Consider the following 22988-nt stretch of genomic DNA (forward strand, 5'->3'; position numbering starts at 1 on the left):
TAAATAGCATATTGCCCCCGACAATCTGGGTCCTCATTTTACCCACCTTGAAAGGATGGAAGGCTGAGTCAACCTTGAGCCGGTGAGATTTGATCCGTTGATCTGGTGAATAATGGATGGAAACAGATCAAGGAGAGATTCAACCTGGAAATAAGGAGAAATTTTCTGACAGTGAGAACAATCAACCGATGGAAGAGAAGTTGCCTTCGGAAGTTGTGGGAGCTTCATCGCTGGAGGCTTTCAAGAAGAGACTGGACAGCCATCTGTCAGAAATGGTGTAGGGTCTCCTGCTTGGGCGGTGGAGGGGGGTTGGACTAGATGACCTACAAGGTCCCTTCCAACTCTGTTATTCTATTAAAAATCTATTACTGTAACTGTTACGGCCTTGATGTTTTAATCCGGTTTACCTGCCTCAACTTGGCATATCAAAGTTCCTATCTGCACTCTACAGGTAGTCCTTGACTTACCACAAAGTTTCATTAGTGACCGATCAAAGTTACGGCAGCACTGAAAAAAGCAACTTGGCCAACATCACACAACTCTCGCAGCATCCCCATGGTCACATGGTCAAAATTCAGACGCTTGGCAACACTCCTCTATTTACGACGGTTGCAGTGTCCCAGGGTCATGTGATCTCCTTTTGCGAACTTCTGACAAGCAAAGTCAATAGAGAAGCCAGATTCGCTTAACAACCGTGTGACTAACAACTGCAGTGATTCACTTAACAAGAATGGCCATAAAAGGGCAAAACTCTCAACAACTGTCTCGCTTAGCAATACAAAAATTTCGGCTCAGTTGTGTCCATAAGTCCAGTTATTATGAACTCTCTTTGCACAGCTTTGGATCTAACCAAACTGGATTTATTTCTATTCCTTGCAGACAGCTGGACATTTGCATTCTTTTTAGAGTGTCATTGAGGCCACTTGGAGGTTTGTCTGTGTCCTCGCGGTCACCTTAGTGCAAATGGGTGTGGAGCTTTCTTGGAACTGCTGGAAGGACAATGTTGTGGAGCTGTGCTTTTGCAAGAGGTTTCCGCCCTGTGTACCTTCACTGTTGAACACGGGCGTAGGATGAGTCTGTGTTGTCTGCATCTCAAACTGAAGCGCAAATGGTTCCTGTAGTCTGCAATTTTTCTCTAAAATCATTCATACTCCTGCACCATTCGAGTGCCTTCAGGTGGCCTCAATGACTCTAAAACGGGTTCCCAACCTTTTCTATACCCTGCACCCCTAGAATGCTTCTGATATATTCTAGCACCCCTTACAAAAGTAAATAGTTATATGCATATAATTATGCGTATATACGTATACACTATAATTTTGAAACTTCTAAACCCAAGTTTTCGCACCCTTTAGAATATCGTCTCCCACCCCCTGTTGGGACCCCCTGCTCTAAAAGGATTGAAATGACCAGTTGTCCGCAAGGAGTATAAATCCTTCCACTCCCCACCATCCAGCCAGAGCTGAAGAAGCTTCTTGGATGGGAAGCAAAACATCTTCAAAGAATAACAAGAAAGTCCAGTTGCCTCTTGAAAAAAGCACCCTTCAGGCAAGCATGACCGAGATGACTGAAAATCTCCACAGACAAATGCCATTGAATGTTTATGCAAATCCAAAGTCTTTATCTGAATTAAAATATGTGGGAATACAACCAGATTAAAGTGGCAAGCTATGAAACTGGAGTGATCCATGAATCGGAATCTGCAAAAAAGAGGGCCCTGCAAGCCCTTGTGATCTTGGCCCGTGATGGCGAACCCATGGCACGCGTGCCAGAGGTGGCACACACAGCCCTCTCTCACGGCATGCAGAGCAGTTGCCCCATTTCAGCTCTGCTGCGCACGCATGCGTTCCTCCCACCAGCCAGCTGGTCTTCGGGTCAACTGTGTGTATAAACAATATTTTCCAATGTTTTTCCTATCTGTAGCCCTAACTCTGCTGTTTAATTGCCTTTTTTCCTATCTTAATTTACAGCATTGCACTGTTTTTTCTTCTACTATGCAGGGACATTGGCATATTTGTATTACGCCTTGATTTATTTATATGCCTCTTAAAATCCTGCAAGTCAAATTCTGAGATATTGATGACTTTCATACCAGTACATACTGTACTTGCTTCATGTTTGAATAGGTTGGTAAGTGTGCAATTACAAATTGTTTTACGTTAGGAAACTCTACACAAATTGAAATAAAACAAAGATACAAGAATCAAGGGTTGTTGAAGCCAGAACCAAACTCCTGCTTTAAAGATTTGGGGTTGGTTCCTCCCCCCCCCCTTTCATCTTAAAGATGCAGACCAGAAGAGAGATCATTGCTGAAGGTTAAGATGTGCTTACCTACCAATCTCACAATCGTACTCCAGGAAGGATTCATTAAGAGCTGCTTGAACCCATAAATCAAAGTTTAGGAGGAGGAATTAAATTAAAGCAAGCACTTAAAAAGAAAACAGTTTAGCTAACTGCTGTGACTTCAACCCCCGAGGCTGACTTATCGGAGGGAGAAGGCTCCGAACATGAAGGAGTTGGCCAGGCCTCCCTCTCCAGGACCCTCCTCTCTGGCAATGCCTCAGGTGTCTCCCGGAGGAGAAGAGATTGGCCAGGAGCCAGGTATCTCCTCGCAGTAGGACAGTGACGGAGATAAGTCTTGGCTGGATCCACGCCAGTGTCGGAGAGACAAGCGCATGCAGCAGAAAAGGAGGCGTGCCAGAGATTAAGCTGAGTCACTGGACCACACCCCACAGGGGATAAAAGGGGGTGAGGTGGCCATTCAGACTCTGCGACGGACAAAACAAACTACTAGCGAGTCACATTGTATCTTTGAAACAACGTTATCTGCCTTGGATTTAATACGGACTGGACTTGACAATTCTTGAACTGTGTGTATCTTGTTTGGGTTTATCTGTCGGAGGAACAACCCCTCCCTCTGAGTAAAGTTCTTGGCAAGCAGCTACTGGGTTGCTGCCAATCCTCTTATCCAAAGAATTTGTTGTCTGCCAGTTTTATTTAACCCCTGACTATCTGTTTGTGTGCGTGTGTGAGACGGGGACAGAACACTAACCTGTCCTGATCTTTACGAAACAGTGCGGAGTGTGAAAAAAAGACAAGTAGACAAAAGTTGAGAAAAGATTTTAAGCAGTTTGTGTTTAAGTAGGCAGTTGTTACTTGGACTTTCTTTACCAAACTGTTCTGAAATTTTTATCTTGATAGTGGGTAAATAGAGATGTATAAATGTTTTGTTTTATATCTTTGGGAATGAACATTCATTTTACTAGTCAATCCGTTCAACCAGCATCCGTGTTATGCTTTTAATTAGTGCAATATTACACTTCAGGATTATATTACTATCTTAATTTTCATTCTTGCCACTTCCAAGTTCTGGTTAAGGCTTGAATGTCAACTCTCGAGGGGCTGAGAGGTCACTTCCTTCTCAGCCAAGAAGAGGAGGGGGATCCAAGAACATGACTCTTTGCTTTCTAGGAAGAAATCTCAAGGCAAGAGAATGAGGCGGTAATTAAGAAGGGAGATCAAGAAATTAACTTTTTCATCTAGTAAGGAAAGGACTCCTTGCGGATTTTACTCTGCTAGTCGTAGCTGACTATATGGGGTGGTACTCATTTCAAGGCCACCAAGGATCTTAACTGCTGAGCCATTGCGCCTCCCCCATCTCGGAATTAGTATAAATTGGGACAAATGTATTTTATTTGTTTACCTCATAATATCACACAGGTATTTTGGAGACCTCTAGAAAGGGTCTATGTGTGAGAAAACGCAGATGTGCAAAATATTGTTAAGATAGCTGGAAGCTGATGGCACCAGATTACTGCATTTCATACATTTCCTTCCTCTTAAATAAAATGGACAACAATTGTTCTTTTCTGGCCACTTTGTAGAAGTGATTTCTTCTGTAGCTTTGCTGTTTTCCATATTTGCTAAACCTTTCTACCTTTGAACTGTGATGTGGGAATCTCTAATACGTATGCCAGCTTTTTTTCCCCCCTTCTGCTAAACAGGAGGTAAGAATCTTGCACTATCCATTGGAGTGGCAAATGGGATTTGTTACCCGTTTGCCCGGAATGTTGAAGTTAAACAATGGGAGAAAGTTAGGGATTTGTAAGCTTCTTCTATGTTTGCCACTGATTGGTTAATTCATATTAGCAATAACAATAGCAATTAGACTTATATACTGCTTCACAGTGCTTTTACAACCCACTCTAAGGGGTTTACAGAGTCAGCCTATCGCCCCCAACAATCTGGGGCCTCATTTTACCAACCTCGGAAGGACGGAAGGCTGAGTCCACCTTGAGCCAGACAGGATCGAACTCCTGGCAGTGGGCAGAGTTTGCCTGCAATACTGCATTCTAGTCACTGTGCCACCATGGCTCTTTTATTAATAATACTCTTCTGTCCTGACACTGCAATTGATTCATTTTTTATGGTCTAATCTTTATATATATGTATGTATGTATGTATGTATGTATGTATGTATGTATGTATGTATGTAAGTTTTCACGGGTATATATGTGTGTACAGTTAATATCTTGGGTTTCTTCCCGTGTAATTGTAAACATATCCTTAAAAGGGTAGTAGCGACATTTCGACGAAATCGCATTCGTCATTTTCCGGCTGATGTTCTCGGTTTGGTGCTTATGGGCAAACTGTGTGATTGTAACTGACGTTTTTCTATGAAAAGAGGCAAAGGTGTATTCTGATTGGTCGACAGTGTTGTTGTATTCTCATTGGCTGATGACGTAGCTGTATTTTGATTAGGTGGAAGCGCTGTTGCTAGGTTGTGGGTCAATGGATAAGTTATGCTGGAACAGCCAGAAGATGACGAATGTGATTTCGTCGAAACGTCGCTACTACCCTTTTAAGGATATGTTTACAATTACATGGGAAGAAACCCGAGATATTAACTGTACACACACACACACACACACACACACATATATATATATATATACAAGGCATAATTTATTTCACATTTTCCATTGCTTTTCTACATTTTGCTGACACGTTTGCCTATTACTTCAATTTTGGGGGTGTGCTGGATTTCATCAGTGAATTAAAATCGTGAATTAAAATCGTTTACCCTACCACCAACCAACACCGGTCCCCTACAGGTGCTCACAGGAGCAACTATATATCAAAGGAAGGAAGAAAACCGGCTCTCATTCATTCATCGGAGCTCACGTTCACACTGGCAGGGGGTCCTGGGGTTTGAAGCATCCCCAAGGCCTCCTCCCTGCAGGCCTGATACAGGGAGGGCACGATCGGTCTGCTGAAGGTGGCACAGGACGGGATTTTATATTTAGGGGCAAGCAACTTCAGGAGGTGTTGGAAACCTGCATCCTCCACCATGCGGAAAGGCTGGTCGTCCAAAGCCACCATCTGATCAACAGCACAGGTCACTTCCGAAGGCTTTGGACCGGCCTGCCTTTTCCCGGCTGACTTCTTCTTCGTCCAACACTGCGGCAGGACAGGTCCCTTCGCCTTTCTGCTAGTCGGCAACGCAGTTCGTGGTGCGGTAATGACAGCCGGGACAAAGTTGGCGTGATGCCGCTGCAGATGTTTCAGCAGCCCCGACGTTGAAAAACGTTTTGAGTTCTTGCCTCGGCTGATCCGTCTCTTGCAGTGAGTGCAGATGCCGTAACAGGGGTCCTCTGAATCCAACTCAAAGTGATTCCACACCACGCTGTGCTCCGGACTGGTGCGGGGTCTCTTTAGGGAGGGGGGTTTGCTCGAGGGGGGTTTCGGGACCCCATGGCTGCCCTCCCTAGGGAAGGAATGCGGAAGGGGAGTTCTCTGGTATCTCTTCCGATGAACTTCTGCCAGCTCATTACATCCCTTTCCTGCTCCTCCTTGCGGCGATGCTCCTTGTGGCTCAGATCTTCCTCCCAGCCTCTTGCCTTTTACAGGCACGTGGCTGTAGCTGGTCTGCGGCTCCATCCTGCAAGCATCTTCTCTTTCAGTTTCTCCATCCTGAGAAATCTCAACTTTGATGTAATTTCCCATTTCATTCCCTGGGGAAACAAAGAGGCATGCTAGAGCAGGAGGTCCCCAACCCCTGGGCCGCAGCACAGTATCAGGCCGCAACCTGTTTGGAAGAGGGCTGCAGAAGTGAGGTGGGGATGGGGGTGAAAATGTGTGTGTGTGCGTGCGCAGCTTCACTTGCACAAGCGTGCATGCCCACTGTTTGTGCAAATGGAGCTGCGCACGCGCACCCACCACTCGTGGAGGACCATCCCCTCTCCCCCCGGTCTGCAAAGCTTGGGGAACGCTGTGCTAAAGGACAAATATGGTGCCGAGGTTTCAATTTATTCGTCAACACTTCCAAATCTGTTGCAAGCCAAGGAATACCTGTGGTGTTGGTGGGGGCACTGCATCCAAGAAGAAGACCGTCTTACCCAAATTATCTCTGTTTGTGGTGTCGTCGGCCTCCTGCAGGACTTGCCAGAGCATCGTCTGTTGTAGGCCTGGTTGGGTCAGGCCCTGCTTGACGATTTGCAGAGACCCTCCAGTTTCCTTGAAATCCCTGGAGTCCTGCAAACACCAACAGAGACAAAAAAAAAACCCCTTTAATACTTTGCGTTTTGACTGTCAGCAACAACGCGCAGGCTTCCCTGAGGCCAATGGTGGATCTAACAAACTAATCATCCCGTTACGATTCCGCTGAAAAAAATGGCTTTAAGGCAAAGCTTCAGGCTTCCTCAGAACATGTTGTTTCCCTCTGGACCAGGGGTGTCAAACTCAATTTCATTGAGGGCTGCATCAGGGTTATGTTTGATGTCGGGGGAGCCGGGATGGGCATGGCCAGCTCAATGTCACTCGTGTCGGGGGCGCCTGTGGTGGCCCGAGCACTCTGCCAGCGAAAACGGGCTCCCAAGCTCTGTTTTTGCTGGCAGAGGCACTGCGGGCCGGTCCTTTGCTGTTTCCAGGACAGTCTCGCGGGCCAGATCTAAACACCTTGTGTTTGATAACCCTACTCTAGACAATTGCCCTGATGTCTACAAACAATTGTCCTGTTTCCCCCAAAATAAGACATCCCCTGATAATAAGCCCAATCAGGCTTTTGAGTGCATGGCAATAAGGCCAAGTGCTTATTTCAGGGTTAAAAAACAACAACACGGTAGGTAGTCTATATATATATATGAGCCACAGTGGTTAGAGTGCAGTACTGCAGCCTACTTCTGCTGACTGCCGGCAGCCTGCAGTTCGGCAGTTCGAATCTCACCAGGCTCAAGGTTGGCTCAGCCTTCCATCCTTCCGAGGTGGGTAAAATGAGGAGCCAGATTGTTGGGGGCCAAGAGGCTGACTCTGTAAACCACCTAGAGAGGGCTGTAAAAGCACTGTGAAGCAGTGAATATGTCTAAATGCTACTGCTAGTCCTTGACTTAGCAACAGTTCATTTAGTGACAGTTTGACATTACAAGGGCACTGAAAAAAGTGACTTGTGATTATTTTTCACACTTAAAGTTGCCGCTTGGCAACTGACTCATATTTATGACAGTTGCAGTGTCCCTGGGTCACGTGATCTCCTTTTGCAACTCTCTTGACAAGCAAAGTCAATAGGGGAAGCCAGATTCAGTTAACAACCGTATTACTAACTGACTCATATTTATGACTATTGCAGTGTCCCTGGGTCACGTGATCTCCTTTTGCAACTCTCTTGACAAGCAAAGTCAATAGGGGAAGCCAGATTCACTTAACAACCGTGTTACTAACTTACTAACCATGTTACAAACTTAACAACTGCAGTTGTTACTCAACAATAGTGGCAAAAATGTTGTAAAATGGGACAAAACTCATTTAACTCACTTAGAGACAGTAATTTCGGATTCAAATGTGGTCGTAAGTCAAGGACTATCTGTACACCATAAACACGGCACATACCTCTTTCCCATCAGTCTGGCTCACTTCTTTAGGAGTTAGCAAGAGAGAGACACCTGGAGGTTTGAATCCATTGACTAGGCAGAACGAAAAAAGAGATTTTTTAATAGAGAATTTCAAAATAGGAAGTCTTTTATTTGTTTATTATTTTTTTTAATGTTATAAAAGAGGATAGGGGGAAAGTTCTAAGAAGAAGGAGCTTCTAAATCAATGACAGTAGAAGGCGTTTCTGCTGAAGAGCTTCTAGTTGCTCAGGATTCAGGAGGAATCATAAAGGTACAGTAGTGGCCAAAATTGTGGAAACTTTTTGGGAGAAGTATATTTTTGAGGTTTGATGGCTAATAACACCACTTTTTTTTTTTTTTTTTGGAGTTTCAAGATAATCATATTCCACTGCTGGAATGGCCTGGGAATAGCCCAGACCTTAACCCAATTGAAAATCTATGAAGCCGACTAAAGAAACTTGTTAGTCAGAAGCAACCCAGTAATAAAACCCAGTTAATAGAAGCCATCATTCAATCTTGGTTTCACATTATAACAGCTGCAGAACTAAAAGACTTGGTTCACTCCATGGGAAGATGTTGTAAGGCCGTAATTCATGCTAAAGGTTACCCAACTAACTGATATGGTGATAATTTTTGTATATCTCGTTTTTTTCTATGGTGATAATTTTTGTATATCTCGTTTCACTTTTCTTTTTTTAACTGCTATTCTAATAGCAAATCCTTCCTAAAAGTTATTGCATTACATTCTTGATTAAATTATCTTCTCACTGATATATAATTTTATAGTACTACTGCAAAAAAAAGTGGTGTTATTAGCTAGTTTTAGAAAATACACTTTTCCCAAAAGGTTTCCACAATTTTGGCCACTACTATATGTGTGAATGGCCTTGGGAGAAAGAAGAAAAAACCGCAGAGCCATGGGTAAAAGATTATCTCGGCCCACAGAAGGAGAAGGGGGGTGAGAAACATTTCAGAAGCTACCCTCCCTTGTTTTCCAGAGAGCAAAAGGAAAGGAGGGAAGAAATATTTTTCTTTTTGCAATATTTTGTTAACGTAACCTTACAATAAAGACAGAGCTGACGCTCATGGTTATCTGCTTCTTATCTGGACTACCTTGCAGGGAGAACAGACCCCTTTTGAAGGAGGGTTTTATTATTAATATGATTTATTAGACTTAGAATTTAGAATAATTTTATTGTCACTTTGAACATACACTAATCTGCAAAAATTAAAATGAAATTTCATTGCCTACAGCTCTCAAAGGGTCACCACCTCCTATATACACTACATTAAACATGACAAAATAAATAATAAATAAATACAAAATTATGTCCATACCCACATATATTATATGACACAGAGAAACAACACAGTCCAGTTCGGATATATACATATACATGGCGAGAAAAACGAATCTTGCGAAAACCATCTTTTGTTGGTTAGTTTTTCTTGTACCTAACTAGCCTTTTTTTTTTTCTTGATAAATTTTTTATTTTTATTTCTCATAAACATATTTAAGTGTACAGTCTCTTATCCATCATTAATCATTGATCATTCATCCTATCCTTTAACTTTCATTTTTATCTGTTCGGGGCTGTTCTTTTACCATTTCCTCTTCTTTGTTTTACCACAACCTTCCCTCTTCTTCTTCTTCTTCTTCTTCTTCTTCTTCCCTCCTCTTCCTTCTTCTGTCCCTTTCTCCTTTATTCATTCCCCCTCTCCTCCCCTTCTACTTCTCCTCCCCTTCCCCCACTCCTCTCTTCTTCCTCCCTTTCTAGCCCGCTCTCCTACTCTTCTTTCCCCTCCCTTTTCTTCTTTTCCTTTTCCCTCTCTTCTATCCCTCTCTCTCCTTTCCTCTCTTCTCCCCTCCTTCCCTCACTCTAGTCTTAACTAGCCTTTTAACTAGCTGACCAATTAACAAATTAACCCTCTTTGTAGAGAGGTAGCCATAGCATTTAGACTTATATACTGCTTCACATTGCTTTATAGCCCTAAGTGGTTTAGAGAGTCAGCCTGTTGCCCCCAACGACATGGGTCGTCATTTTACCCACCTCGGAAGGATGGAAGACTTGAGTCAACCTTGAGTTGATTAGGATTGAACTCATGGCAGTGGGCAGTTAGCCTGTACCATCAGTATACAGGTAATCCTCAACTTTACAACTATTCATTTAGTGACTGTTCGAAGTTACAACAGCACAGGAAAAAGTGACTTACGACCATTTTCACACCACCATCCCTATGTTCACATCATCAAAATTCAGGCGCTTGGCAACCGGTTCATATTTATGACCTTTGCAGCGTCCTGGGGCCATGTGATTCCCGTTTGTGACCTTCTGTCAAGCAAAGTCAACGGGGAGCGCCGGATTCACTTAACAACTGTGCTGCTAACCTAACGACTGCAGTGATTCATTTAACAATAGTAGCAAGGAAGATCGTAGAATGGGGCAGAGCTCGCTTAACAACTGTCTTGCTTAGCAATGGAAATTTTGGGCTCAACTGTGGTCGTTAAGTCGAGGACCACATGTGTATATCAAAGATTAACCGATCAATTTAGATCCTGCCCTCTTTGCAGCAATGGTCTTGCATGGATTATTGCTCTGAAAAAATTCCTTCAGAAAAATGAACCGGGCCAGCTAAGAATTAAATATTGAGAAAGATTCTGATCATGAAGGCATGCTTAGATACAGAGTTGGCTATTGTTAAGTTTCACAGAGAGCCCCTGTATGAAGGAAATGGGAGGTTAAAAAATTTGATTGATAAATACATAACAGTATTTTTCGGACTATAAGACGCACCTGACTATAAGACGTACCTAAATTTAGAAGAGGAAAATAACAAAAAAAAAAGTTTTTGGCCTCCCTTTTTTCGGACCTTTTCCAGTCTTTTTTGGCCCATTTTTTGAGGGCGTTTTCAAGGGTATTTTGGGATCGTTTTGGGGCTTTTTTCACCCCATTTTTGAGGCTTTTTTTGGCCTGTTTTTTCCACAAAAAGGGGCAAAAAAAAGCCTCAAAAACAGGCCAAAAAAAGCCTCAAAAATGGGCCAAAAAAAGCCTAAAATACGGAGTAAAAAACACCTCAAAAACGGTCCGTAAATGCCTCAAAAACAGGCTGAAAAAAGCCCTGAAAACGGGCCGAAAAAGCCCCCCAAATGGGCCAAAAAAAGGCCCGGAAACAGGCCGTGCGAAGGCCAAAAAATGGCTGGCGGGTGGGCGGGGCTTCGGCAATATTCAGACAAAAAAGTGCATCTTATAGTCCAAAAAATACGGTACATACCTCATTACCAAAGTTTTACAGGTCTGACCGGATGCGAGGATAGAACATAGGGGGCATTCAGTTCTTCTAGAACTCAGCTGGTGCAACTTTTCTGATCCTCGACTCTCGACTAGCATTTCCCAAATTATCTCCTCCACAAGGCTGAAGAGGTTGAAGGAATTTTGCCCCTGGCTCCTCCCCCCCCCCACCCCCAAATTGGGTCACCCATAAAAACTCACAAAAGGAAAAGCAGAAGAAAAGTTAAGAGCTTCTGATTTCTGACCCAGCAATTTGGCATCCACATCTGGCTCAGGTTCATCACAGACTGCTCCCTTTGCGGCATTCGGGGGCTCGTTCTCGGCTACTAGGAAGTCCGCCGGCTCTTCTTTTAATGGACCCTGAAACAGGAAACAGAATGTCCACGGAGATTCTTAGTCATCCCAGGTCAGGAATGTCCCAAAGGTGTTTTTTTTTCAAGAGGCAATTGGACTTTCTGGTTTTTCTTTTATTTATTTATTTATTTTTATTTTATTTTATTTCTATACCGCCCTTCTCCTGCGGGACTCAGGGCGGTGTACAGCCAAGATAAAACATTGCATATAAAATTTAAAAGCAGTTTAAAAAACAGTTAAATAATTTCGGCCCAAGATTTAAAAACAACCCAATTAAAACCGAATTCAATTAAAACTGAGAGGATGGGATCAAGCCAGCCCGGCTAGATGGAATAAGTGTTATTTTCAGGGCCCGATGAAAAGTCCGGAGGTCTGATATCGTGCGTATCTCAGGGGTAGCTCATTCCAGAGGGCAGGTGCTGCCACAGAAAAGGCTCTCCCCCTGGGGGTCGCCAGCCGGCACTGTCTGGCCGACGGCACCCTGAGGAGGATCTCTCTGTGCGAGCGAACCGGTCGGTGGGAGGCTATTGGCGGCAGAAGGCGGTTTCGCAGATACCCCGGCCCTAAGCCATGGAGCACTTTAAAGGTGGTCACCAACACTTTGAAGCGCACCCGGAAGACCACCAGAAGCCAGTGCAGCTCGCGCAGGAGAGGTGTCATATGTGAGCGCCCCGTCGCTCCCATAATCCCCCGCGCGGCCGCATTCTGGACTAACTGCAGTCTCCGGGTGCACCCCAAGGGGAGCCCCATGTAGAGAGCATTGCAGTAGTCCAGGCGGGAAGTGACGAGTGCTTGAGTGACCATGTGTAGGGAGTCCCGATCCAGAAAGGGGCGCAACTGGCATATCAGGCGAACCTGATAAAACGTCCTTTTGAGGACGTTTTGCTTCTCATCCAAGAAGAGCTTCTTCAGCTCTAACTGGATGGTGGGGTATGGAAGAATTTATATTCCTTGCAGGCAGCAGGTCACTTGCATCCTTTTAGAGAGTCGATGAGGCCACTTGGTGGCACTCAAATGGAGCTGAAGTAAGGATTTGCAGAGAAAAATTGCAGACTCCAGGAACCATTTGCGCTTCAGTTTGAGATGCAAATAACACAAACTCATCCCCAACATCCCCACTCATCCCCTACGCCTGTCTTCAACAGTGAAGAAGCCTAGGGCGGAAAACATCCTGCACAAATCACAGCTTCGGAACAGTCCTTTCAGCAGTTCTATGGAGGCTCCACACCCCGTTCTGTCCCCGTCACACACGCACACACACCAACAGACGTTCAAGAGTTAAAGACCAAGCCAGCCGGCAAAATCCTTTTCCTTACGATAATGGAACTTGGCAACAACCTAGTGGCTGCCTGCCAAGAGTTTATTACTTATGAAGAGGAGAGATAATGTCTCCCCGCTTCTGGTACATCAAAAGAAACAGCTCAATCAAGTCCAAAGATAATCCAGCAAAATCTATAACAAAAGTCCGGCAATGCAGAATGGCGTGGAAGCTTTCAGCTTTGTTCGTCACAAGATTTGACTGGCCACCACGCTCCCTTTTATACCGTGGGGTGTGGTCCAGTGACTCAGCCTAATCTCGGGGACGCCTTTTCTTCTGTTGCGCGTGCTTATCTCTGTGACACTGGTGTGGATCCAGCCAAGACTCATTACCCTCATCACTGTCCATCTGTGTCTGCGTGGACGTGCTTGGCCCCGGCCCTATCTCTTGCCCTTCGGCGGACACCGAAGGCATTGCCAGAGAGGAGGGTCCTGGAGAGGGAGGCCTTGCCAACTCCTCTCCTTCAGTCTCGGAGTCCTCTCCTGCCGATGACACAGGCTCAGGTAACGGAGCCACAACACACCCATCTGCACTACTCAGGTGACCCTGAGGACACCGACAAACCTCCTAGTGGCCTCAGTGATTCTCTAAAAAGGATGCAAATGACCAGCTCTCTGCAAGGAGTATCAATCCTTCCGTTCCCCACCATCCAGTCAGAGCTGAAGAAGCTTCTCAGATGGGAAGCGAAACGTCTTCAAAGAAAAACCAGAAAATCCAGTTGCCTCCTGAAAAAGCACCTTTGGAACAGGAAACAGAATGGTACAATGGGAGAGAGAAGTTCAGAAGGTAACATGGTTTCTGATTTTTCAGCAAAAAAGGAGATCACAGCAGCTTAAAAAAAAAAACACACACACAAAAAAAAAACACAGGCTCTTTGAAAGTCAATTAGCTGTCTCATTATAAGGATAAGATTGCCAAGTCCTTTTTAACCAGTGCCAGGATATATTTGGGACAAAGTGCAGCAGTGTATCCAGGAGGACGCCCAAGTTGCGAGCCCTTTCCATGGGGGCCAATGATTCGCCCCCAGCGATGGCACCAGCTGGCTATATCGGGACACTGGAAGCCACAGCCACTTGGTCTTGGAAGGGTTGAGTCGGAGCCTGTTTCTCCCCATCCAGGCCCACACAGCCTCCAGGCACCGGGACATCACTTCAAGGGCATCGTTGGGGTGGCCTGGGGTGGAGATGTACAGTTGAGTGTCATCAGCGTACTGATGGAACTCCATCCCAAAGCCACAGATGATCTCACCCAGCGGCTTTACATAAATGTTGAACAGAAGGGGCGAGAGGACCGACCCTTGCGGCACCCCACAAACAAGGCGCCTCGGGGTCGACCGCTGCCCCCCTGCCAACACAGATTGCGACCGGTCAGAGAGGTAGGAGGAGAACCACCGCAAAACGGTGCCCCCCACCCCCAACCCCTCCAACCGGTGCAACATACCATGGTCGATGGTATCAAAAGCAGCTGAGAGATCTAACAGGACCAGGATAGAGGAGCATCCCCTATCCCGAGCCCTCCAGAGATCATCCACCAACGCGACCAATGCCATTTCCGTGCTGTACCCAGGCCTGAAGCCGGACTGGAGCGGATCTAGATAGACAGCTTCATCCAGGTACTGTGGAAGCTGCCGCGCCACCACACTCTCAACAACCTTCGCAATAAACGAAGGTTGTTGTAGTCACCTTATGCACCATAACCCTGGGTAACTTAAAAACATCCTCAGCTGAATTTTGCCAATTCAATATGTGATTATTAGCTGCTGTGCTGCCCTGCTCACTCACACACATAACTGTGGTGTAGTGAATTTATTAATACTCCCCAGCAATTCCCTTCACGAAAAAACCCAGAAGTGTCTCAATTAAGTCCAGTCACGAGCAGACCAACGTTAGCCTCCAGAGGAGTGGCAAGAGAGTCCTTGAAAGTTCCTCAAACAGAATAAATCCACCAGACAAATTTAAATCCACAACCAGTCAAGAAAAGTCCAGAGTTTCCAAGACAAATTAAAGTTAAGGCATGGTTTCAATCCAAAGCGAGGCAGGAATCACGACAATCGGAAAACACACAGCTAGGAAACAAACACCTTGTTTCCAGCAACACCTCCCTCTGTCTGCAGTGCTAAATAGCCAGCTTCCGGCACAGCCTTTAATCAAGAAGAGTAATCTGGATGACCTTCTCTGCTCCTGCCTTTTTTCTGCCCTATGTGTTCTCACATCAGGCGTAGAAAAGGCAGTTTCTCCTCCTCCTCTCTGACAGTCATGGGGGTCATTAAACTAATCAAGTTTAATCAACAGGCTGATTAAATTACAATGTAATTAATTAAATTAATCCAGGAGGGAAGCAACCTGGAATGAAGGAGAAACGTCCTAACAGTGAAGACAATCAAGAGTGGATAAAAATCAATGATTTTTTTTAAAAAATCAAAAAAAAAATCAGATTTTTTTGATTTAAATCGAATTTATTTTAATAAAAAACTTTTGGGCTAAAAATCTATCGTAAGATAGTTTTCTATTTAAGATACATAAATAATTTAGTTTATTCAGCATGAAATGGAGCTTAGTTACGTACAGGGTGGATCTGATTTAAATCGAGTTGATTTAAATCACAATTTAAATCATGATTTAAATCTCTAGTAAAAAGGCTTGATTTAAATCAACTCGATTTAAATCATAATTTTTAAAGAGCAACTGTCATCTCTGCTACTCCTTTGACCCACTGTTGACTCACTGATAGTTGCAGAATATACAGCCTCGTGCTACATAACTAAGCTCCATTTCATGCTGAATATACTAAATTATTTATGCATCTTAAATAGAAAATTATCTTACGATAGATTTTTACCCCAAAAGTTTTTTATTAAAATAAATTAGATAAAAATAAAAAAAATCCAATTTAAATAAAAAAAATCCGATTTAAATCAAAAAAATCTGATTTTTTTTATTTTTTAAAAAAAATCATTGATTTTTATCCACCCTGGTTATGTAGCATGAGGCTGTATATTCTGCAACACTGGGACTATCGGTGAGTCAACAGTGGGTCAAAGGAGGAGCAGAGATGACAGTTGCTCTTTAAAAATTATGATTTAAATCGAGTTGATTTAAATCAAGCCTTTTTCCTAGTGATTTAAATCATGATTTAAATTGTGATTTAAATCAACTCGATTTAAATCAAATCCACCCTGAAGACAATTCACCAGTGGAACAGCTTTGCCTTCAGACATTGTGGGTGCTTCATCACTGGAGGTTTTTAAGACGAGACTGGACAGTCACTTGTCTGAAACGGTATATAGCCATGATGGCGAACCTATGGCATACATGCCACAGGTGACACACGGAGCCATATCTGTGGGCACGCAAGCATTGCCCTAGCTCAGCTCCAGTGCACATGTGCGCACCAGCCAGCTGATTTTCAGGCCTTCTGTCCCACCTGAAGTCGGGAAACGGGCCATTTCTGGCCTCCAGAAGGCCTCCAAGGGAGTGGGAAAGGCCATTTTCGCCCTCCCCAGACTCCAAGAAAGCCTCTGGAACTTGGGGAGGGCGAAAAACGGGCCTACCTTGTGCACCGTGCCATCACGTGCCAAAAGTGGGGGAAGTGGGGGGGGTGTCATATGTGCATGCGCGGAGGGTGGGGCGCATTGAATGATGGGTGTGGGCACGTGCACGCATGACTCCCCCATGGTACCCCTGTTTTTGGCCCGCGACGGCAAAAAGGTTAGCCATCACTGGTATATAGGATCTCCTGCTTGAGCAGGGGGCTGGGCTAGAAGACCTCCAAGGTCCCTTCCAGCTCTAGTCTGATTGATTGATTGATTGTGTCAGGTTTCGAGGTCATCTCAAATAAATTGCATTTCAAACAAAGTCTTTGATGAAAAACTCCCATTTATTAAGCACAACCTTCTAACTCCGACTCCATCGTAGCCAACACTGACTTCCTGACCCAAAACCCTCCCTTTCCTTTCCCCGCTCCTCTGCACTCATTGGCCATCTTCCAAGTCACTCTACCCCTAATCTACTGCTCCAGCTCAAAGGAATTTCCCCCCTCCCATCCCATCTCCTAGGGGATATTATCTCCAGGGAAAATAAGTAGGTGAAAAGTCAAACGTCCCTTTCCAGACGTCTCCGCTTCTCCTTCTTATGTCAGCACTAGAGTAAATGCAGCTTGAAGTGCTGACAGATTGATTGATTGATTGATTGAAGTCTGCAACTGCATGCTTTCCCTAGCTGGAGCCTCAGGCAAATCCCTTCCAGAGGGCTGCTCAGAGCCATCAATGAACTCAGCTCCTGAAGAACAGGTTCATCCTCCAGCTCAGCTCCTGAAGAACAGGTTCATCCACCCCCCCAGCTGAAATCTTTAAGATAGGTATCTGGGGAATCGTCCCAGGGAAGACACCACAGCTACTCTGGCTCACTGGTTTACAGGTAGTCCCCGATTTACAAGCACTCATTTAATGACTGCTCAAAACTACAACAGTGTTATAAACAGTGACCTCTGATTGGTCCTTACACCTACAGCCGTTGCAGTTCTATTTGTCATGTGATCAAAATCTGGGCGCTTGGCGACCACCATGTATTTGGGATGGTCCCAGGGTCATGTGATTGCCATTTGCAACTTTTCCAGGGGGGGGGGTCTGTCTAAGAAAGTCAATGGGGGACGCCAGATTCACTTATCGACCATAAGTCACTTAACGGCGGTGGCAAAGATAGCCATAAAATTGTGTGCAAGTCACATAACAACTGCACTTCTTAGCAATGGATGTTCTGCTCCCCATTTTGGTTGTAAATCGAGGACTATCTGTGCTGTAAGAATTCAGCCTCCGTAGTTGAAAAATCCGGGCCTTAGGATGATACGTGACTAATTTTGGCTTGTTCACAAACTATGGTTATATAAATGACGAAAGCTATACCCCTGGCCATTTCTGCCCACAATCTCTGTTCAGTATTCAAAAAAGGCAACCTTGAACTGCATTGCATAGCCCTGGGAGCATTTAAGCCTCGATGCCTTTGGCACACAAAAAATAGTAAAAGTGTGTGTGTGTTTGTGTGTGTGTGTGTGTACATGTGTATGTGTATGTTACGAGCAGAATTGAGCCCCAAATTTATCACTTAGCGATAAATTTGTTGTGAATTTTGCCCCATTTTACGACTTTTCTTGCCACATTAGTTGTGAATCACTGCAGTTGTTAAGCCAGTTAGTAACACAGTTGTAACTTTGAACAGTCACTAAGCGAAGTGATGTAAGTCGAGGAATACCTGTATTTTTTTCCTCATAGGGTAACTGAACCATTCTTGAAATGAATTGTTTACATACAACATTACTCAAAATATTATGGAATTGAGCAGGCTGTAACTAATCATCGCCATACTGATGAGAGTATGAAGAGACATTGCAGACATATTCTTATTTAGAATAATCTTTAAAAAAAATAACATCTCCAATTATTCAGGTTTCAATTAATAACTGAAGGTGATTCAACCTGTTAGAAACTTGAGGATCTGGAAAGTAAAACCCACCTGAGATGTCCTGGTTTTGGCCTCCTGTTGACTCATCAAGAAGTCCTCCACCAGGGCCACCGCCTGGGAACACGACTCCGGCCTCCTGGCTTGGATCCAACTCCGGAGCTCCGGTGGGAGGCTGGCCAAGAACTGCTCCAGGATCAGCAGCTCCAGGATCTGCTCTTTGGTGCGTTTCTCCGGCTTCAGCCACTGGCGGCAAAGCTCCTGGAGTTGGCTGTGGATCCTCCGGGGATCCTCTACCACTTGGCAGCAGAATTGCCGAAAGTGCTGCCGCTGCCTCTCCGTTCTCAGGGCTTCCCCTCGTAAGATGGCAGCCTTCACTTTCTCATAGTTTTCCTGGTCTCTGGCTTCCAGATCTCGGAAGGCCTCTTCCGCTTCTCCGCTCAGGGCCGGCAGGAGGTGGGCCGCCCACTGGTCCCGAGGCCATCGGCAAGCTTTGGCCACTTGCTCAAAGGAGGCCAGAAACTCCTTAGTGTCCTCCCAGGGAGAAGCCTCGGACGTTCCAGAGCTTCCCCGTCCTGCTAAAATGGGCTGCAGAGATTTCAGGAACTGCTGGAGCTGGGCTTCCCAGCGCTCCTGCATCCCGTGACAGGTCTCCCATCGGCAATGTTGTGACGCTCCCCATCTCAGCTGCTCTGCCTTATGTTGGCGGTGAATTCCACTAGTGTTTTTTTCTGTTCCTCCCGGCTCCCGATCTGTCCCAGCAGATCTTGGGTCATTCATTGCTTCCTCAGCAATGGTTTGTCTTTCAATACATCGTATTTAAAATAGATATCTGAGGGAATTGATAAGTACAATTATAAAATGCAGCAAAACTTTTTGATCGCAGTACCAATTAGTAAGCTATCTATTATTTATTTATTTATTTATTATATTTCTATATCGCCTTTCTCCCATAGGACTCAAGGCGGTGAACAGTCAAGAAAAATATAGATACACAAACATCATAAAATTGCTAATTAAAATTATTATTATAACAAAGTTTGGCCCAATTAAATAGAACCTAAAATTAGATAACATTTTAAAAACATTCACATGTTCATATGTTTAGCCCCGCTTGTTGGAACATCAGGGTTCTGAGGGCACGGCGGAAAGCACGGAGATCAAGGATATTTCGTATCTTGGGGCAGTTCATTCCAAAGGGATGATTGTGAAATTTTAAAAAAATTGTTCATGTTTAAATAAAGTCATTTATTTGACTTTTTTTTTTCATTTTTCCAATCAGGAAATAATTACATTTTATCGCATGATGCATATCCAAAGAAAGAAAGGATTTAAAAGAATCACCCTTAACCATGGAAGATTCTGGACAAAATCTTCCCACAAATGAAAATAGAAGCTTAAAGGAAGCTAGTTTTGTTCTCCGAAATATAAAAGAAGATACAATACAATTTAATCCAGAGCAAGGAAGTCATCACTAAATCCTTTTAACAGCCAGTCCTATCACATGTACCCATTTTATTCCCGCTACTCTTTCATTTTTTGTATCTCATGTATTTAAAAATGGGTGAGGTGCCATTGCAGCATTATGTATGCAGGATTCCAACAGGGCAACTTGATAAGTTAGTTCAAGCAGTCCTCGATTTACAACAGTTCATTTAGTGACCGTTCAAAGTTACATCATCACTGAAAAAAGTGACTTGTGACCATTTTTCACACGTACGACCACTGTAGCATCGCCCACGGTCACGTGATCAAAATTCAGATGTTTGTCAACCGATTCATACTTATGACTGTTGCAGCGTCCCAGGATCATATGATCATCTTTTGAGAACTTTTGAGAAGCAAAGTCAACGGGGAAGCCAGGTTCACTTCACCAACACGTTACTAACTTAACAACTGCAATGATTCACTTAACGACTGAGGGAAGAAAGGTTGTAAAATGGGGGCAAAACTTGCTTAACAAATGTCTCACTTAGCAACAGAAATTTGGGGCTCAACTGTGGCCATAAAAGTTGTAAAAGCTGTTTTTACGCAACTCTGGCTTCTCCATTGACTTTGCCGGCCAGAAGGTCGCAAATGACTCCCAAGGCATTGGCAACCGTCATAAATATGAGTCAGTTGCCGAGCGGCTGAATTTTGATCCACGTGATCAAGGTCGCAAGTGTGGAAAAAACGGTCACGAGTCACTTTTTTTCAATGCCGTTGTATAACATTGAACGGTCACTAAACAAACTGTTGTAAGTCGAGGAGTTCCTGTATTCCATGGAGGACCAGGAGACGTCCGGCTCTCCTAATCATTTCCCTCAAAGCCCTGAGTGGCTGCTCCGCACGTCCCGCATAAGGAAAGGCGCCTCTTTCTAACAACGGTCGTTAAGTGTGAAAAATTGTCACGAGCCACTTTTTTCAGCCATGTTGTCACTTAGTGAACCGTCACTAAACGAGCCGGGGGAAAAAAACGCCTCCGGCTCCATCCCACCTCAGCTGAATCAGACCCGCCCAGCGTGGCCCTCAAGCCTGTCAAAGAGGCCCCTTCAGTCTCCAAGGAAAGGCCCTCGCCCCTTTTTCGCACAGCGCCTTCAGAGTTACGTTAACAGAGTTGGAAGGGACCTCAGAGGTCATCTAGTCCAACCCCCCCGCTCACGCAGGAGACCTATACTAGGGATTCGAACCGCCGAACTGCCGACCTTTCTGATCAACAAGTTCAGCCACTGTCTAAGCACCTGAGCTATCTAGCCAGGGCGACAGGGGAGTCGTCATCCCACCCATCCACCCTCCCCACCCCGCCACCAACCGTACCGGAAGTAACCAGAAGGCCGGCGGAAGTCTAGGCCGCTGCCTTTCTCTCTTGTCGGCTGCTCAGCAACGCCCATAGGAGATGGGGAGAACGGCCGAGAATCCTGACTTGTCTTGGCGATTTCCTTCCCGGCTAGAAAGTATCAGGCAAACAACAGGAAGTGAGAGGCATTTCCGGAAGGCCCAACTCTTGCTTTTTCATTGGTCCTTTCCCAATGGGGTATTTCTCGAGCGCGCGATCGCCCCTAGCGGTCGTCTCCTGCATGACCGCTCTTCTCCTTGGTAGTCTGTACCAGGGGGTCTCTCCAAACTTGGCAAAGCTGGCTGAGGAATTCTGGGAGTTGAAGTCCACAAGTCTTAACGTTACCAAGGTTGGAGACCCCTGGTCTGTAAGGAAGCTGATGCTGGAAGTTTAGGGAGGATAGAAAACTGTGGTTCAGGCTTCTCAGCTTGGCTTCAGGCCGTCATGTAGAACAGTACAGGTACAGGTAGTCCTCAACTTCGCTTAGTGACCGTTCAAGGTTACAACGGCAATGAAAAAAATGACCATTTTTCACACTTAATGACTGTGGCAACATCCCCTGGTCACATGATTTACATCCAGACACTTGACAACTGACTCACATTTATGAAGAGCCTTGGTGGTGCAACGAACTAAAGTGCTGTTATGTAGCACTTAGTTGCCAGCTGCCTGCAATTAGTGTGAGTTCAAATCTCACCAGGCTCAAGGTTGACTCAGCCTTCCATCCTTCCGAGGTAGGTAAAATGAGGACCCGGATTGTGGGGGCAATAAGCTGACTTTGTAGAAACGCCGCTTATAAGGGGCCAAAAGTCCTAATAAGCAGGTATATACAAAAGAATGAAGGCTAGTGCTATAAGTGCATTGTAAGCCACCCTGAGTCTTCGGAAAAGGGCGGCATATAAATTGAACTTATTTATTAATAAATAAATAAATGACATGACGTGCAGTGTCCTGGGGTCATGTGATCACCTTTTTGTGACATTTTGACAAGCCAAGTCAATGGGGAAAGCTAATTCACTTAACAACCATATTATTAATTTAACAACTGCACTGATTCACTTCATAAATCTGGCAAGAAAAGTTATAAAATGGGGCAAAACTCACTTAACAAATTTCTCACTTAGCAACATAAATTTTGGGTCAATTGTCGTAGATTGAGGACTACCTGTAATCCTCAACTTACAACGGTTCATTTAGTGACCGTTCCAAGTTGCAATGGCCCTGAAAAATGTGTCTTATGATCATTTTTCAGTTACCGCCTTGATAGCATCACCACGATCATGTGACCAAAATTCAGATGCTTGGCAACTGGTTCATAAGACCGTTGCTGTTTCCCAGGGTCATGTGATCCCCTTTTGCAAACTTCTGACAAGCAAAGTCAATGGGGCGATGCCAGATTCAATTAACAACTGTGGCAAGAAAGGTTTTAAAATGGAGCAAAACTTAACAAATTTTCCACTTTACTTTATTTACTTATTTATTGTCAGATACCCAAAGTTACTTCAGATGGGTGGTCGTATATTTAAATAAAATCTTGAATAGCTTGACTCCCTCTTCTTTGTGGCAGCCCCTCAGATATTGGAACGCTGCTATCAGGTCACTCAATTCACAAAGAAGAAGGGGTCAACCTATTTACCGGAGCACCAGAAGACAAGACGAGAAACAATGGAGGGAAAGTAATCGAGGAGAGAAGCAACTTGGAATTAAGGAGAAACTTCCTAACACTGAGAACAATGAACCAGTGGAACAGCTTTGCCTTCAGAAGTTGGGGGTGCTCCATCACTGGAGCTTTTGAAGAAAAAACTGGACAGCCACCTATCTGAAATGGTATAGGGGGGGTCATGAGCGCACGTGCCCACACCCATAATTCTA

The 22988-nt window shown here is 44.6% G+C and overlaps 1 protein-coding gene across 1 annotated transcript; it reads right to left on the minus strand.

Moving 5' to 3' along the window:
* Positions 1-3109: 3109 nt before the first annotated feature.
* On the minus strand, positions 3110-21290 carry LOC117662584 (uncharacterized). The gene is made up of 6 exons (XM_034412053.3): positions 21098-21290; positions 18356-19133; positions 11422-11536; positions 7885-7958; positions 6399-6534; positions 3110-6014 (listed from the first exon to the last, which is right to left on the minus strand). Exons 2-6 carry the CDS (start codon positions 19079-19081, stop codon positions 5167-5169), a joined length of 1899 nt encoding a protein of 632 aa, XP_034267944.1. The 5' UTR covers positions 19082-19133; positions 21098-21290; the 3' UTR covers positions 3110-5166.
* Between the last annotated feature and the right edge of the window lie 1698 nt (positions 21291-22988).

The sequence above is a fragment of the Pantherophis guttatus genome, chromosome 2 (assembly GCF_059756535.1).
Source record: "Pantherophis guttatus breed Tessera chromosome 2, ASM5975653v1, whole genome shotgun sequence".
Classification (NCBI taxonomy): Eukaryota; Metazoa; Chordata; class Lepidosauria; order Squamata; family Colubridae; genus Pantherophis; species Pantherophis guttatus.